The 18,322-nt window shown below is 37.1% G+C and overlaps 3 protein-coding genes across 3 annotated transcripts; all 3 read right to left on the bottom strand.

Moving 5' to 3' along the window:
• Positions 1–5: 5 nt before the first annotated feature.
• On the bottom strand, positions 6–1,908 carry LOC117332892 (keratin, type I cytoskeletal 9-like). Its single transcript, XM_033891993.1, has 2 exons — positions 1,231–1,908; positions 6–508 (listed from the first exon to the last, which is right to left on the bottom strand). The coding sequence occupies exons 1-2, from the start codon at positions 1,906–1,908 to the stop codon at positions 497–499; spliced, it is 690 nt and encodes a 229-aa protein (XP_033747884.1). The 3' UTR covers positions 6–496.
• A 2,317-nt stretch (positions 1,909–4,225) lies between these two features.
• LOC117332803 (myosin-15-like) lies at positions 4,226–6,823 on the bottom strand. The gene has a single exon (XM_033891883.1). The coding sequence runs from the start codon at positions 6,821–6,823 to the stop codon at positions 4,226–4,228; it is 2,598 nt and encodes an 865-aa protein (XP_033747774.1).
• Positions 6,824–9,090: 2,267 nt separating this feature from the next.
• LOC117327205 (transmembrane protein 26-like) lies at positions 9,091–18,322 on the bottom strand. Its single transcript, XM_033884069.1, has 3 exons — positions 17,429–18,322; positions 13,837–14,050; positions 9,091–11,154 (listed from the first exon to the last, which is right to left on the bottom strand). The coding sequence occupies exons 1-3, from the start codon at positions 17,629–17,631 to the stop codon at positions 10,300–10,302; spliced, it is 1,272 nt and encodes a 423-aa protein (XP_033739960.1). The 5' UTR covers positions 17,632–18,322; the 3' UTR covers positions 9,091–10,299.

Genomic DNA, 18,322 nt, shown 5'->3' with positions numbered 1-18,322 from the left:
TTGACTTTTCCTTTTATTTAAAAGACATGCGATAACTGTAAGTGATGTCGCGTGGGTTACCAGCTAGTTAGACAGTTTTTCTCCAATTCTGTTGTATCGTTATGCCTTGAGCGAGGTCATCCTCAGTGGAAAGGTGTAAAAAAGCCCAGACACATCAAATTGAGTTTAAGAAACTCCACATGTAGTGACACTTAGTTTATTACAAAAACAGTAACACCTCTACATTTTCATAAAATCTGTGAAGTATGTCGTCTTTAAACATGATATTTCACGCTAAAAATTGTTTGATACAATGTTACCTCATTATTACTTGCTTGGTTAATTTGGATCGATCCATTGTCATTATGAGAGATGTTATTCTAGAAATCAGTTGTTTGTACGGAGGACCGGATTGAAGGTCTCTCGGTGAGTTTCCAGGAATTGATCTTCGATAGTTATATCACATCGTATCGAGTACAGCCGATTCTTAAGTAATGTTTTTTTTCGAACAGCATCTTCAGTAGGGTTTCTGCAATAAAACATGAACACATGTGTTGTAACTAGTGAAATTTATAAGTTATGAATCACGTTATTGACCAGTTATCAATGAACCACTCATGTAATACATTTTTGCATCTATCACTAGCGTAATATACCCTGGTGCGTTTTTGCCATTGAATGCAGAAGTCAGAAATCGATTGTGATGTGATTATATGGACAATGATGTTACCACATGAATTTAAAATGACACAAAATCGCTGCAACCGATTTATTTTTTCCTCCACATTTTGACATTAAAATCTGTCAAAATATGAGTTATGTCTTAAAATCTTGAAACACATCTCAAAGTTCTACTTTTTCTCGTCAAAGCTCGCATAAATAAAAACTTATACGACTAGTTTCTTAAAATTGCTCATGCTTTTAGCCATCGTGTGTGTTTGATTATAATACATCGAAAATTTATTTCATTATTTACATACACTGTATGTAAAAGACTACTGCACGGCGTTTCATCTGAATCTTGGCACTTCAGCATACTGCTTATATGTATTTGTAATTCAAAACAGTTCATAGAGACCGTTTGATATCTTTATCAATTAAACGCGTTTACCGAACTAGTTTAAGACGTTGATAAAGTGGGTTTGTTCGGGAGAATAGTGACATTCACAACGCAAATATGAAAGGAGACATTCTTCATTAGCAAATGATGTCCCGATATGATAAAGAAGGGAATAACTTGTGGCTACTTACGCCTTTGGAATATCCGCTGTAGCCATGGTTATAACCCCGACGGTTTCCCCATCCGGGACCTCCGTAAGCAGGGCCTCCGAATCCAGGACCTCCGAAACCAGGCCCTCCATTACCCCAGTATCCCCCTGGGCCACCACTGTAATAGCCTGGACCTGGTCCATATCCACCGTTGCCACCATATACATGGTTGAATGTGGAGTAGCTGATGTGCACAGGACCACCAGGCCCACCAGGCCCACCGTGCATTCCCGAATAATCACCATCCCAGCCGCCATTGAATCCAGGACCGCCGAAACCTCCATTGCGATACCCGCCAAAATAGGGAGTAGGGACATGCTGGTAAATAGTGTGATACTGCGTGGGTGGTGGTTGAACATACTGCACCTGGTACGTATGAACCGGGATGGTCTCAACAATATGAGATCCACCTGATTTGACATGACCCTTTACATGACCACTTCCGCCTGCATGGCCGCCATGACTAGAACCTGAGCTGCTATGTGATGACACACTTCCACCTCCGCCGCTTGTCCAACTACTTCCACTTCCACCTCTACTTCCACTCCCACCGCTGCCACCACTGCCACCACTGCTGCTGTGACTGTGATGGTGATCGTTATCATTGTCCCCCCGTACTCCCAAGAGGGCCACAAACACCAGTACAAGGAACTGTTTCATTTTGGAACACTTTCCCTACAAACAAACATGCAATATATCATAACCAACTGCTAGACGTCGCAAACACGTTTGAAATATCAATAATACCAGAGATAGTTGACCCAAAATGACCAGGTTGACCGGAGAAGGTACCCTTGGAATGAAGATGTTTAGATAGAGACATTACACATACACTGTACTTAATTCGATTACAAACAAATGAATTTTGAAATGAGGCTGCATTAGACAACAGTGATGAAGTTTTCGTTTGATACCAAAGATACATCATTGAATTATCACTGCTTCTTCCTCTGCAGGATTAAACAAATAATCATGGAAAATGCAAATATCGCAATTGTTAAAATATTTTACGCTAAATGATTATTCACTTATAAAAAACATTTCAAGTCTATTATTCCGAAGTTTATCATTCCCTTGACTGATTAGGATGGTGTTTTAAGTATTAACGTTTTTAAATTGTTAATGCAAGCCTAATAACATTTGATGGGGCGGGATACTAAAAAGTGATGGCGTAGCATTTTTGTATGCGTGAGGGGCTTTGATTTTGCGTATCATGCAGTTTCTAATCAAACATGCGTGGATAAATATTTTTTTATTAACATTGATAAAAATACAATTAAATCCATAATTATTAGACAGACCGATTATGAATAAACATTCAAAAAAATTACTGACGTAAACTATGTAAAAGTAAATATGCTGGCATTGGCTATGTGTCGACTAAATGTTTTTATAACAAATGATTCATACTAAATAGAAATTCAATATTGGCCGCTGTAAGAGAACATGTAAATATACCAGTAATTACTCTGTCTCACCTGACAGATTGATGTGCCGTTACGTACATGTTTTGCGTCACAAATGTATTTTCTCGAACTAATATATGAAATTTCTTTCAAACATAAGCTTTATTTCAATTTAATCTAAAAATGATAAAGATGGAGATTAATGGTTACGTAACCGGTTTAAAGTATTCACTCATAAACTTATATCTAGTCTATAGCGTTAATTCCTTGTTAAAATCAACTAGGCACGAAAACAAAAGTTGCAGATGCGGTCATTTAAGATTACATTATATTCTCCCTTTTGTATATATTTTAAACAACAGGTTCCTTTGATTATGTGTACCTTTATTAAGTAATAACAAAGTGTGTTTGTCATGCTATTCGTTCAGCATGTTCGCTTTGTATCGTCCACTTTCTGATTTTTGTGTAGAACCATACACTACAATAGGAATTCAGGTAATTGTAAATCATATGTACGCTTCCATCCGGTCGGTAACAAATATTTATATCTTTTGAATCATGTGAAACAAATTAAGTTGAAACCCAAAGCCATGACGTTTATTTGTTCAGTATTTTCAGCATTTCACTGCCATGTTTTCCCAATAAACCACATGATGGATACATTTGTATAATGTCATTTCTGATAGAAATAGTAAAACAAAATAGGTACGCAATGTATATTCAGTACTACTAAATAATCTACATAATGCTAAGTTTGACTCAAATCACTTGATGCATATTTAACTCAAAGATAGAATCAAGCTATTATGCGTTATATAGAGATGTGCATTTGGATGATGGCCATTGAATTTTGTCACTTGCATTATAACTTATTTGAATGATAATCATCGATTTTAAAAAAAGGACCATTGGTAAAATGTGCCCAAAGCATAAGTATTTCAGTGGTGATATTGTCCGTGGTTACAAGTCCTACCTGTTCCTTTGACACGAGTACTAGGTTATCCCGTGGGTCCTCTTGAGCACAATGATGATGTATATTAACACATTAGTTTTAAATACCTGGTCCTAATTAGTTAGTGCTCGATACTTAATTGGACATTTGACAGTCATATTCAATTTGACCTTTTTATGAAATTTGTCCGTGACTAATAAAGTTTGACAAGTATTACGGCTAAGATCACTTCCTCCATGACCTATTCGCGTCAGAGGATCGGTCGTCCATCATGCTGTTTTGTATCGCAACCCTACTTTGACGATGCCAAACGCAATATCCTAACGGTATTTTCAACAGCAAATTGTTTTCCTTACTGTTAATTGTAGATGATTAAAGTTATGAATAAAGAATTGTGTACTTTACAATTTGACTATTATAAATTTCACTTGATATAGAATGGTGTAGTTACTACTTACTCGAGTAACTTGTAATTTGTAATTAGTGCCGATTAAAAAGAAGATGACTATTTCTCTAGGGGTATTTTTCATAGCTGCAAGGATAACGAATACAGATTGTTTTTGTGGTGCATTAATGGTCGTAATTTCAGTGATATGAATCGTTCCATGATTCTCTGTCTTCACTCTGGTCTATGATTCTCTGTCTCCACCCTGGTTCTGTAATTCTCTGTCACCACCCTGGTTCTGTAATACTCTGTCACCACCCTGGTTCTATAATTCTCTGTCTCCACCCTGGTTCTGTAATTCTCTGTCTCCACCCTGGTTCTATAATTCTCTGTCTCCACCCTGATTCTATAATTCTCTGTCTCCACCCTGGTTCTGTAATTCTCTGTCTCCACCCTGGTTCTGTAATTCTCTGTCTCCACCCTGGTTCTGTAATTCTCTGTCTCCACCCTGGTTCTATAATTCTCTGTCTCCACCCTGATTCTATAATTCTCTGTCTCCACCCTGGTTCTGTAATTCTCTGTCTCCACCCTGGTTCTATAAATCTCTGTCTCCACCCTGGTTCTATAATTCTCTGTCTCCTCCCTGGTTCTATAATTCTCTGTCTCCACCCTGGTTCTATAATTCTCTGTCTCCACCCTGGTTCTATAATTCTCTGTCTCCACCCTGGTTCTATAATTCTCTGTCTCCACCCTGATTCTATAATTCTCTGTCTCCACCCTGGTTCTGTAATTCTCTGTCTCCACCCTGGTTCTATAAATCTCTGTCTCCACCCTGGTTCTATAATTCTCTGTCTCCTCCCTGGTTCTATAATTCTCTGTCTCCACCCTGGTTCTATAATTCTCTGTCTCCACCCTGGTTCTGTAATTCTCTGTCTCCACCCTGGTTCTATAAATCTCTGTCTCCACCCTGGTTCTATAATTCTCTGTCTCCTCCCTGGTTCTATAATTCTCTGTCTCCACCCTGGTTCTATAATTCTCTGTCTCCACCCTGGTTCTATAATTCTCTGTCTCCACCCTGGTTCTATAATTCTCTGTCTCCACCCTGGTTCTATAATTCTCTATCTCCACCCTGGTTCTATAAATCTCTGTCTCCACCCTGGTTCTATAATTCTCTGTCTCCACCCTGGTTCTATAATTCTCTGTCTCCACCCTGGTTCTGTAATTCGCTGTCTCCACCATGGTTCTATAATTCTCTGTCTCCACCCTGATTCTATAATTCTCTGTCTCCACCATGGTTCTATAATTCTCTATCTCCACCCTGGTTCTGTAATTCGCTGTCTCCACCCTGGTTCTATAATTCTCTGTCTCCACCCTGGTTCTATAATTCTCTGTCTCCACCCTGGTTCTGTAATTCTCTGTCTCCACCCTGGTTCTGTAATTCTCTGTCTCCACCCTGGTTCTGTAATACTCTGTCACCACCCTGGTTCTATGATTCTGTGTCTCCACCCTGGTTCTATAATTCTCTGTCACCACCCTGGTTCTATGATTCTGTGTCTCCACCCTGGTTCTATAATTCTCTATCTCCACCCTGGTTCTGTAATTCTCTGTCTCCACCCTGGTTCTATGATTCTGTGTCTCCACCCTGGTTCTATAATTCTCTGTCACCACCCTGGTTCTATGATTCTGTGTCTCCACCCTGGTTCTATAATTCTCTATCTCCACCCTGGTTCTGTAATTCTCTGTCTCCACCCTGGTTCTATAAATCTCTGTCTCCACCCTGGTTCTATAATTCTCTGTCTCCACCCTGGTTCTATAATTCTCTGTCTCCACCCTGGTTCTATAATTCTCTGTCTCCACCCTGGTTCTATAATTCTCTGTCTCCACCCTGGTTCTATAATTCTCTGTCTCAACCCTGGTTCTATAATTCGCTGTCTCCACCCTGGTTCTATAATTCTCTGTCTCCACCCTGGTTCTATAATTCTCTGTCTCCACCCTGGTTCTATAATTCTCTGCCACCACCCTGGTTCTATAATTCTCTGTCTCCACCCTGGTTCTATAAATCTCTGTCTCCACCCTGGTTCTATAATTCTCTGCCACCACCCTGGTTCTATAATTCTGTGTCTCCACCCTGGTTCTATAATTTTCTGTCTCCACCCTGGTTCTATAATTCTCTGTCTCCACCCTGGTTCTATAATTCTCTGCCACCACCCTGGTTCTATAATTCTCTGTCTCCACCCTGGTTCTATAAATCTCTGTCTCCACCCTGGTTCTATAATTCTCTGTCTCCACCCTGGTTCTATAAATCTCTGTCTCCACCCTGGTTCTATAATTCTCTGTCACCACCCTGGTTCTATAATTCTGTGTCTCCACCCTGGTTCTGTAATTCGCTGTCTCCACCCTGGTTCTATAATTCTCTGTCTCCACCCTGGTTCTATAATTCTCTGTCTCCACCCTGGTTCTATAATTCTCTGTCTCCACCCTGGTTCTATAATTCTCTGTCTCCACCCTGGTTCTATAATTCTCTGTCTCCACCCTGGTTCTATGATTCTCTGTCTCCACCCTGGTTCTATGATTCTCTGTCTCCACCCTGGTTCTATGATTCTCTGTCTCCACCCTGGTTCTATAAATCTCTGTCTCCACCCTGGTTCTATAATTCTCTGCCACCACCCTGGTTCTATGATTCTCTGTCTCCACCCTGGTTCTGTAATTCGCTGTCTCCACCATGGTTCTATGATTCTCTGTCTCCACCCTGGTTCTATGATTCTCTGTCTCCACCCTGGTTCTATGATTCTCTGTCTCCTCCCTGGTGCTATAATTCTCTGTCTCCACCATGGTTCTATAATTCTCTGTCTATCTCCACCCTGGTTCTATAATTCTCTGTCTCCACCCTGGTTCCATAATTCTCTGTCTCCACCCTGGTTCTATAATTCTCTGTCTCCACCCTGATTCTATAATTCTCTATCTCCTTCCTGGTTCTGTAGTTCTCTGTCATCTGTTGCCACCCTGGTTCTATAATTTTTCTGTCTCCACCCTGGTTTTAAGATTATCTGTCTCCGCCCTGGTTCTATGATACTCCGTCTCCACCCTGTCTCTATGATTCTCTGTCGAAACCTACTGTACATCTGATTTCTATCCAAAAATGTAATAATCTTTACTAATAGAAAATTGACACAAATATAATTTACTAACTAAAGTTTAAGATGTGACCCTCAGTGAATTAATATAGATATATTCTACTGATAGATAATTGTATCGCATTTGTCGTCCATATCTACATTAATCGTCTATTACAACGTATGAAAAACAGATAAAAGTACATTTAAAGTTTTAAAAGATTTGAACTTTTCCAGACATGGCATGTTGTACTGTTATTATAAATATTCAACATTAGTTCACCATAATGGAGTAAATTTTCATAAAAATGTTAAGTGCAATAACAGACATGATAGCATGACTAACCTTTGTCAGGTAAACTTAACACTAGACAATAAGTCAGACAGGTTTACAGCACAGGTAATCATTACCTGCTAAATTAAGGTCTCACAAGGATTAGTAATCAGAACAACACTTTCCCTAGTCGGACGCAGGGGCCATACTAATAAGTCGGACATCCTTGTTGACTCGCACTACCACCTATGGTGTTAATTATGCGCTTTATTGTTTCATCGCCGACAATGTGATTATATTGCTAATACATCAAAGGTTCTATTAGAACGACCTGAAAGGTTGAATACTGACATTAAGTGAGAAAGATTTAATCATGGCGAAATGACGTCTTTTGTACACGTAATAAAATTAAAAGAAAAGCATTTTAAGCTTGCGTAAACCCAATTCCGTGTTTATTCACTAAACTATTTAATTGTCCAGTCGTGCCGACTGTTGTGGATTTATACCCACCAAACTTGTTTTGACAGTGGAATAGAATATTACTAAACAGATATCACAAAGGATCAAATACTGAATAGCCCAGTTGAGAGATAGGTTTAGCGTATTGCTCCTAGTTGAAAATTAGGTGAACAAATGCCAAAAAGATCCCCATCAATAATAAGTCTCATAATTATTCATACTTTCAACATTCTAAGGACAAGGGCCAGTCTAAATAAAATAAATTTTTATTCTAAACATATGTAATTAATGTTAATGGCTATTATCGTTAAGATAATCATTTTAAAGAAGACGCAGTATGACTTGGATCTGATTTACGTGTGTTTGACATTTATAAAAATAAACGTGGCAATTCGTGTTTTTAAGGTTAAGGTTCATGTATATGTCAGAGGGTGTTGAGAATAATGGCGATTAATTAATGTAGAATGTGATCCTGTCACCATTAAATGTAGCCATGTAGAAACATCGCACTTCACCTGTACACTAATTTATGATGATTGACGTGGCACATACTGTTAGCCCTGTTCTCATTATTTCGTTTTTTGTTTGCATTCTCCAAACATTATAATTAAATAATATATTTTTCGTAGATATCTTTATTCATATTACACATCGATGTTCCAATTTACAATGTAAACCTCTTTGTAGACATATACATGTACGAACAAGGTACCGAAACATATCCATTGCGTAAAAAAAAATCTGTTTCAAAGGATTCATTGCAGAACATGATGAAATTGATGAAAAAGATTTCGATATAACATGAATCTTCTTTATTTAATTTTTGATAAGTGCTGCTATACCACTGAACCAGTATTCATAAGAAAGTGAGTGAGAGGTGCTAATATTCTCACACCATATATTATGAATCCTCTTTGTTTAACGTTTGATAAGTGCTGCTATACCACTGAACCAGTATCCATAAGAAAGTTACTGAGAGGTGCTAATATTCTCACACCATATATCATGAATCCTCTTTGTTTAACTTTTGATAAGTGCTGCTATACCACTGAACCAGTATTCATAAGAAAGTGAGTGAGAGGTGCGTTTAACTTTCGATAAGTGCTGCTATACCACTGAACCAGTATTCATAAGAAAGTGAGTGAGAGGTGCTAATATTCTCACACCATAGTGGGTACACGGAAACAGGTTAGGGCGTTAACAATAGGGAACAACTAACGTGATGATGTTAATGCTGGTCTATAGATTACTGTGGGCGTGTTGTTGGAGGATGCCATTAGAAAATCTGTTTAAGGACCCAGATGATTAGAAAATTCTCATTCGTGTGATGGAATACACCGTGAAATATATCAATATTATGCAATTCTCATTATATATATATATATATAATTCGAAGGAATATTCAACCATGAATGATTCTGTTAAAACCCAATCTACTTACCGGTAATAAGACAAATTAATCGACAAATGTGTTATTGTATGAACAAACCGCGAGGCTGGACAATAAGACTGTGTGCTGGTTTTGATAAGCTACTTTTGATTATTCCGCAGTGCTAAACTACTACAAGGTATGAGTTACTGACAGAAATAGTATCGTGTTTGTAGTAAAAACATTAATGAAAGTTGCTCCCTCAGCTCCTTCAGCTGCATCAACACAAAACAAAGAGTACCGCGAACAAATATATCGCTCTAATTCACTCGGTGACACTGTGAATGACCTGTAGATATATATAATCAAAGAGATCAGTGTGATGAACTTCATATAATATTAATTCGAATTACATCTAAACTTAAGATATCTCCCGATATTGTTGATTACTGATCTATTGACGAATACCAAATGTAAATTCGTCAATAACCAAGATGTCAATTGATATTTGCCAGAAAATCCATTTGATTTTTGTTATAATTTCAAATAGTGTCTTGACTGAACAACGGGAATATTACTCCATCTTAATGAAAGTTGATAGCGTAATGGTCGGTACCGTATCTTACTATCAGCAGTGTATTATGATTGAACCAGTTGGAAAGGCTATACAACGTAATTAAACCATTTCCCAGCAATCCTGCACAAATGTTATCAATTGTGTATAACGACATATAATTCACTGTATGCGTCAAACTTGGATGAAAACAAGCAATGCTTTACATATTACATTTGCTCTGTCAGAAAATGTGATTCGATTTAATGAAGAGAAGGTGTCATAGGTCATCCTTTATAGCGGTATCGTGATTGTGTCCGTCTTTGTATTTGTCACATTGTGTATGACATAAGCTCAATGGAATTGTTAGACTCATGTTTGTCCTGGGGAACATGTAAGAAAGAGGATCAGTATTTGCCAGATCAATGGACATAACTATAAAATACGGTCATGTATATGAGACTGTGTATCGTATTCGTCGCACATCGTGATCAACGTTTTTAATGCTTTGTGGGAGTTATTAGCTCTGAGTTCCTGTCATCATAGACTACCCAAACTTTTTTTCGTGTTATGGTAAACATATTGTTTCTGTGAATGGTGTTTTCTGGTAGCAAGTGTCAACATGTTAGGATTTAACTTCAGATTTCTCGTCTGATACTCATGCCAAGTAGATGGCTTGGTAGAATGTAGACGATGAGTCGGTTGATGATTATGACTCTGTGTGTTGTGTTCTATAACTGATATAGATTCGAGGTGGCCATTGGTCCCTGCTTTTCTGTGAACGAATTGCCCAGCTTTGTATGGACTATTCTTCTTGTCGTTGTCGCTGTCGTCGTCATCCTTTTTCACGCAACATATCACAGCCACACGGTAAATAAGAAGAAGGACAATCAGGATGTTTTTAGAGGTAAAAAAGATAATGCTGTAGGTGATGAGGTTTAAGGAGGCTATAGTGTAAGTTCGAATTACTAAAAATGGCAAATCCTGCATTAACATCAGCACGAATATGCTCCATAGCTCCGTGCTGTAACACGTTGAGCATTGTAGCTTCCTTCGCATGTCACGCTGAGACGCTAATGCCACGCGGGGTCGTGAGGGATTCTTAGTGGCGGTGAGCACGAAACAAAACTGGACCAGACTGACCGACCACATAATCAAAATAACATATGTCAACTCGAGGCTCTGTCTGACAGGTGTTTCGTCAAACAGAGCAAACAGTTCAGTGATGTCTGACGCCATTCCGATAAAAACAAACAGAAGCTGAGACAACTCGTTCCGAGAAATTTTCCCTCGGGGAAGAATCCATCGTCCAAGTATCATGAAGTATAGTAAAAGTTGTTCTATGATGACAACCCACGTGTCCGGCTCCAGTTCAATGGTCAATGGTATCGTTACCTAAACACAGAAAAGTACACATTATTATCAGTATAATACTTAAACTGTGTTGTATACTTCGAAAATGGTCTTATTGCAGTACTGTTTGTATAAACACACGTGTGTATAACATTAAACATATCGATTATCTTACATACAGTGTATGTAAATCATTATTTGGAGTTGGTAAATGACTACTGAAAGAATCGGTTCTGGTACTAATGTTTAATTGTTCACCTACTTTTGATATTTTGCTACAATTAAGTTTTACATCTCCAATCGAGAAGGTACCATGTAGGGTAGAAATATGTTCCTTACATAATAAGTTATTCAGTCAGTAGCACTTGTCGTTGGAGAACGACACCTATTTTACTAATGGGCTATTAGTCCAATGTGTACCGTCTACTTAGTGGTTTTAATTAATCCATATTTCCCCTATCACAGTGTTTGCTTATACCCGGGATGACTATGTAAAGACAAACTGAATTAGGAAAGGCGTCGTCCGAATATGTATCGCCGTAGTAATTTTTAAAATACCTTGCTGTTGAGCCGGTAATGGACAATATTGCGCACTATGTCTATATTGTATGGCTAAGTCACTTATGCAACGCATTGTTTACTCAGCCCAAACACATTGAGTTGTCAAATGCTCCAGGGGTTGGCGTGATGAAGAATAATTACGCGCTGTATTTCATCTAAATATTAATCAATTGATAGTTCAGGTGGTGTTATAAAATTAATAAGGTAAACACACTTTTATTATGACAGAAATTCATGTTGATATTCTTTGTTTCGCACCAGAAAAATTCAATAATTAATACATAGCAGCGAGCGTATCGATGTTGTCCGCGACGGATATATCCAGATTAGAGAGAGCAAAAATCTTTGTTCGGATGTTTTTATTATGCTGTTCCGGACTGCAGCTAACGATATCTTATTTTGATTTTTTTTTTTATTGTTAGCTACATTTAACTTTGCAGATGATGCTGTAGAAATCTTGATGCAGTTCTGCCCCTGTACTAGTTTGAAAAACTTTGCATCATCAACACGCGTTTCTAAGGCAGATCCACCCGAGTTTCTATAAATTAAGATGTACAAAATGTACTCATACTCAGCAATCCAAAACAAAGTGACTTCAGAATTATGAGAGAAAATATTATGAACATCATATCAATCTTCATTTTCGTTACTAATATACAATAGTGTCTCACCGTTTTACAGTAAATATTATGTAGCAATTTACTTGTCTTGCTTAGATCATTTACTTGTTATACAGAGATTGGATTACAGTACAGGTTATTATAACACTTTAAGACATGCGTTGTGATGTTTTTGTCGTTTTCCTTATCATAACAATTTTATTGTGGAGAGAAGGGGAAAAACGGAAAGAAAATGCATACTTGGTTTCTAGTTTATCATTTCTTCTCACAAATTGTGTACTCCTTAAAGATGCTACACCTCCGCCAGAGTGTAATAAATTGTTATTATTTTGACAATAAATGACATTTAATCCATTTATGTATGTATTTTTAAGACCTACAAATGAAAAAGTAATTCTATAACGTCAAAAATTGTTGTAATGAAGCAAGGAAGTTACGAACGTTTGAATATCCCTGTCTATGAAAGAGACCAACATTAGAATCCCATTTGCATACACGTGAGGTTTGATGGAAGTGTATTCTGGCAAAGATTTACATACAAAAGAAAACTAATATGGTGGGCTTCAGCGTGGGCAAATACTGCCTGTTGTCTATCATAACTACACATTTAAAATGCCGAAGTTCTTACGGAAAATACAAATAAAACAAACATTTCAATATTATCCGTCGCAAAAAAAATCACGATCCTTTGCAGGCTGTCACCCACTAATTGAAAAGCTTTCTTAGCGTTACCCCCTTCGGCTCCATTTCGCTGGATTGATACAAATGTGATTTATCAGTAAGTTTAAGGTGGTGAATGATAAATAGTCAATCTGTGATCAATACATATCACGGTAGAAATCGTAACCATAATTGATTTAATCACATCATATGCTTACGGTGTTCAGTAAAGATAATAACAGACCGAACGTAAAACTCCGATTCCATTGTCATTATATATATATATACAATTCCACTTGTCTATGTAGTCTCCGATTGAAACCCTTCCCTTTATTCGTTTCATAATCCAATTCACGTTTAACTCCTTTATTTCTGGAGATGTTAACACTTGTGGCCTTCCCCGCTTCTTAGTGCGATCGCCACAACTCGTGTCAGTATTAAATTCAATATGAAGGCAGAGCGAAATGGAATTCTGCTATTAATGATTTCATTTTATTTTTATTTATTTTTCATTTATTTATTTATTTATTTTTGATTTCTTCTTATTATTATTAATTATCTTAATAAAGATAAAGAAGAAGATAACAATTTCCGAAGGAAGTACAAGTATAAAGTTTGTAACTTTTATTGCTGAAGAAAAATACATATGAGTCTATTCGTGTTTTTAATTGATACGTAATACTATATGTCGGGTGTGTAGCACCTTAACGATATTCTCGTATTTTCTTATTTTTCATATTAAATTAAACGATATTATGAACAGACAAAAATAAGAAATGTCGCGATAAATGATGCGGTCCTTTTAAGAACATAATTTACTTAATATCGCAGGTTTTATAGCAAGCAGGTTTGTACATCACTGACAGATGACTTCTATACATACACCGTACACGCTGATTGTGCTATCCCGTACAACTTCCTGCACGTATACAGTAGATAAGTCGTAGTTGGAGGTGGTGGTGGTATCCGTCACGTTTGTGGTGTTCGTGACCGTAACAGAATGTAAGTTCTGGATAAATCGCTCTCGCCTGTCGAGCTCCAGCAGCCATATTGCTGGAACTGTTCCACCCAGATAAAACAGGAAACACGGACAGAACCTGAAACCATATACAAAATATGGCAGTCATATGGAAGTATTAGCACAAATCTACGACACGTTTTGTAACAACATGCTATGGATGGGCTGATAGAACATCGCCCTTATTCTGTCAATATTGCTGAATGAATAATATATAATAATAAAATGTCAATACAACTATATGTACGCTGAAGTGTACTTAGCCGTGCCGCAAAGTTATATGATAGTTTACAAACTAGGCCAGTGTAAATAAATAAAAACAGAACTGTATCATCAGTTACATGATTATATTTCGACACCATGGATACCACGGACATCACCTGTTGGGGATATAGCCTCGGGCATGTTTTATGACGACATAACATGTACATTTTTTGTTCCTAATTTCATAATTATGATTGATATATCATCATAATGATCCAAAACCCGTTGTTTGAATCATGGCCTGGTATGTAGGTAACTACAACTTCATATCACATGCAGATATATGTTATTGAAATGAATCCGTTTTATTTCTGAATCAATATCACTGTTATATATGCTTTAATATAACAAAATGTCCTGGCAGTGAAAAATCATTCTAAATCATTCACTATTCATTTTCTGTTCTACCAATCACATATATGTACAAATAATCATGGAAGGTCGTGGGATAGGGTATATCTGTAAAATAAATGTCGTGTGGTGAGACAGGGCATATCGTAAATGCTTATATTGTAGGGCATTCAACGTCGTAAATCACGTGCTAACGGAAGTTGTGGAGATGGAACGTCGTAAACCAGGTGTTAACGGAAGTTGTTCGACATGGAATGTTGTAAACCAGCCGTGGATGAAAATTGTGGAACATGTAATGTTGTACACCAGGTGTTAACGGACATTGGGGAAATTGGATTGCTGTAAACAGGGCGTTAACGATGTATTGTTAGTCATGGTATGTTGTAAAACATGCTTTGATAAAGACTTGTGGATAAAGTCATACCTTAAGTCAGCCATTCTGAGGGAGGGAATTATATGTCCGAAGGGGAGGATTATAGTTCTGAGATAGGGGACTATATTTCTGAGGATTACGGATCCTGGTTCTGCGGTACAGGACTATAGTTCGGAGGGAGAGGTTATGCCTCTGAGGGAGGCGACTATAGTTTTGTTTATCATGATAAAGCTAGATATAATGGACCGCTATATAGAAATGGTTCTTTGTTCACAACGCATCACATTGGTCCGTTCATAATCACCGATATCGTCATACCATACTTATGGTAATTGCAAATAAAACGATGCCTTTTTCGTAGACGGCGATCCAGAGTGTCCAAATTATAACAAGAATTAAACTGTCTAATTGGATAGCGTATACAATGCAATTGTATAACTTTCCCGATATTTCGAATCTTTGTATGGACACAAATAAATAACAAAAGACAATATCTACAGTCATGGTCGGCTAGACAAAATATTAGCACAATTGCAAACATTATGCAAAAATAATGGTTTAACATGTGTAATTATCAGCTATGTTGTCTGCCTTTTGTTGACTTTTGGTGTAGTTGTTAAGAAATTAATGGGAACATTAAACAGTTATGTTTTAATTTTAATTCTCGTGAATTTAACACCGTTAAATTGAAATCAATAGATCGATTATTATGACAATACAGATACTCTGGGTTGGAATAGGATTGTGTCACCATTAGTCAGTAGGAGCTATACATATAATGAACACACGGTATCAATTATGCAATGACGCCATGCAGAACATTTCATCAATGATTACTCCGTAGAATGCGGCGTCAACAAAATAGAACAATCTAGTAGAACGAGCGTTTCCATTCTGTATAGTTATAACGTGCTGATGTTAAGAGAGTGTATCGTTAGAACTAGTCCACGACACTATACCTGTAGTCATAATGATATACCTGTAAATATGTATACTTACATATGTACTAAGAAAATTGAAACTAATTAATCATCATGTTTCATTTATTAGACTAAGGACTGTAATCTAGCTGCTGCTTGTCCTAATTATTAGGATTGAATGGTACTTTGACAGATATTGAATAAACTTTTGAAATGACATTTTGGAATAAATGATTTTGCAAAAAAAAAAAAAAAAAAAAAACTATTTTGCAATACATCAATGTTTACATATGTTTTAAGGTATGCTAACATACTATCAGCTTATCAATGTGGATGTTTGTTCGGTTGTTTTTGAAAATAAATAGGCAGAAATTTTAGTTAATTTTGGAGTATGCCTAAAACTTACTCTAGGGACAAAGTTGGGCAGGTAAGACAAATGATTACGTATAATTCTTTTTTGTTTCAATGATTTAAAATCTGGTAAACCTGAGAAGAAAGACAGAATGTAAACGTGTGCTAAACGACAGTAAAATATAACATGTTTTACAAACGTACAAACCAATGTTGATATCAAAACCAATCGAGTCATTATAGTTGATAGTATCAAATGTAATCAAGACAATACAAATTAGATAAACACTTAGACTGAATAGGCACCAATCTTAAATTAGTGCTTAGGCAATGCCATTAAATCAAATGAGTGTTTAGACTGATCTGACAATACTCTTAAATTGCATAAGTGTTTAGATTGATCTGACAATACTCTTAAATTCAATAAGCGTTTAGACTTATCTGACAATACTCTTAAATTGCATAAGCGTTTAGACTGATCTGACAATACTCTTAAATTGCATAAGCGTTTAGACTGATCTGACAATACTCTTAAATTGCATAAGCGTTTAGACTGATCTGACAATACCCTTAAATTGCATAAGCGTTTAGACTGATCTGACAATCATGTTTAATAGCAAAAGCTTTCAGACAGCTCTGCCAATCATTTTAAATTAAATGAGCTTTTAGACTGATCAGACAATCATCTTTAATTGAGTGAGCGTTTAAACTAATCAGACAATCATCTTTAATTGAGTGAGCGTTTAAACTAATCAGACAATCATCTTTAATTGAGTGAGCGTTTGAACTGATCCGACAATCATCTTCAATTGAATGAGCGTTTAGACTGATGTGACAATTATCTTTAATTGAATAAGCGTTTAGACTGATCAGAAATAAATCCTGAATAAACCGCGTGTTAAGACTAACAAGACAACAATCTTATGCTGATGATTTGCCAGAGACATAAATTACACAGTATATTGGCCATATATACAGTACTAATGTGTTTGTAGATCGCATTACATCGGCAATATATACAATATCAGTTTGTTCAACAAACTACTTAAAGCTGACCCATTCCTATCCTGTCACTTACCGTATACCTGCTTGCTGACCTAATGTTGGCTATGATTCCTCCCAATCACACCGTTTGCTAGCTAATATGTTTGTCACCGTAACTTATTCTGTAAAACGTTATGTACACCCAATGACTTACCACTTGTATTCCATGCCCTTTCTTCCAATAACGACCACGAGACCCTCAAGGATAAGAGCGACATCGACGATGGCGAACCACCAGAAGAAGTTATCATTGTTTATACTGACCACCCTCCACACCGCCAGCAGACTGTGAATCAGTAAGACAAGCCGTACACAGATTGCCTTGATGATGTCAAACAGGGCCAATGCCACTTTCATCTTTGATCGTCTGTACTCCTTACCTTGGCCGGGTAGATGAAAATCACTTCCTAGAATTATGTTTAAACAATGTAGTATAGCTTGTGTTACCCGGCGATGCGTGTTTGTATCAGGACTAATTTACATAATCCTGTGTCCATTCCGAAGACCCTTTTTGTCGATGTCTTCCAAATAGTCAATATAAACTCAATATAGTCAATCTCCCACAAAATCAAACCTGCTTTGTCTTTCTGAGTCAAATGATTCCGGATTTGTCTTCGTTTCTACACAACAAAACCGATAATTAGTGCTTTTTCCACAAAAACCAACGGAATTGATCTTTAATGCCCACAAATTGCAGTCAATAATTGTTGTATTTCGGAATACTAAGTATATGCGATTTAGTTTGCCGCGTGGGTTTGTGAATAATATATATCCTCGGATGTGCTGGTCCTAAATTACGTCGCTTTCAGACTTCGTGTTCCATACATACGTAAATACTGAAATGACAGTACATTCCGTCCTAATAAAACATTTCTGTATCGCCAATCTAAACTCAAAGACTGAACGTGAATGCGCGTGCCTCGTTACACGTGGTTTATATGGCACGGGTATGTAAACAAGAAATTCAATATTGAAGGGTTTCCTTCCGTGTCAGCAGTTAATATCCTTTTATTGTCTCTGGGCTTGGCGACACAATCCTCACACAATA

The sequence above is a fragment of the Pecten maximus genome, chromosome 1 (genome assembly GCF_902652985.1).
Source record: "Pecten maximus chromosome 1, xPecMax1.1, whole genome shotgun sequence".
Classification (NCBI taxonomy): domain Eukaryota; kingdom Metazoa; phylum Mollusca; class Bivalvia; order Pectinida; family Pectinidae; genus Pecten; species Pecten maximus.
This window is presented reverse-complemented; position numbering and strand designations above follow the sequence as displayed.

Bases quoted from the DNA above. Each gene is read 5' to 3' on its own strand.
- LOC117332803 (XM_033891883.1), bottom strand. From the start codon at position 6,823: ATGGTGGAGACAGAGAATTATAGCACCAGGGAGGAGACAGAGAATCAT.
- LOC117327205 (XM_033884069.1), bottom strand. From the start codon at position 17,631: ATGAAAGTGGCATTGGCCCTGTTTGACATCATCAAGGCAATCTGTGTA. The intron at 14,051-17,428 runs GTAAGTCATTGG...ATATGGTTTCAG, and splicing joins AAGGGCATGGAATACAAGTG to GTTCTGTCCGTGTTTCCTGT. The intron at 11,155-13,836 runs GTATGTATAGAA...TTCTGTGTTTAG, and splicing joins GCACAATCAGCGTGTACGGT to GTAACGATACCATTGACCAT.
- LOC117332892 (XM_033891993.1), bottom strand. From the start codon at position 1,908: ATGAAACAGTTCCTTGTACTGGTGTTTGTGGCCCTCTTGGGAGTACGG.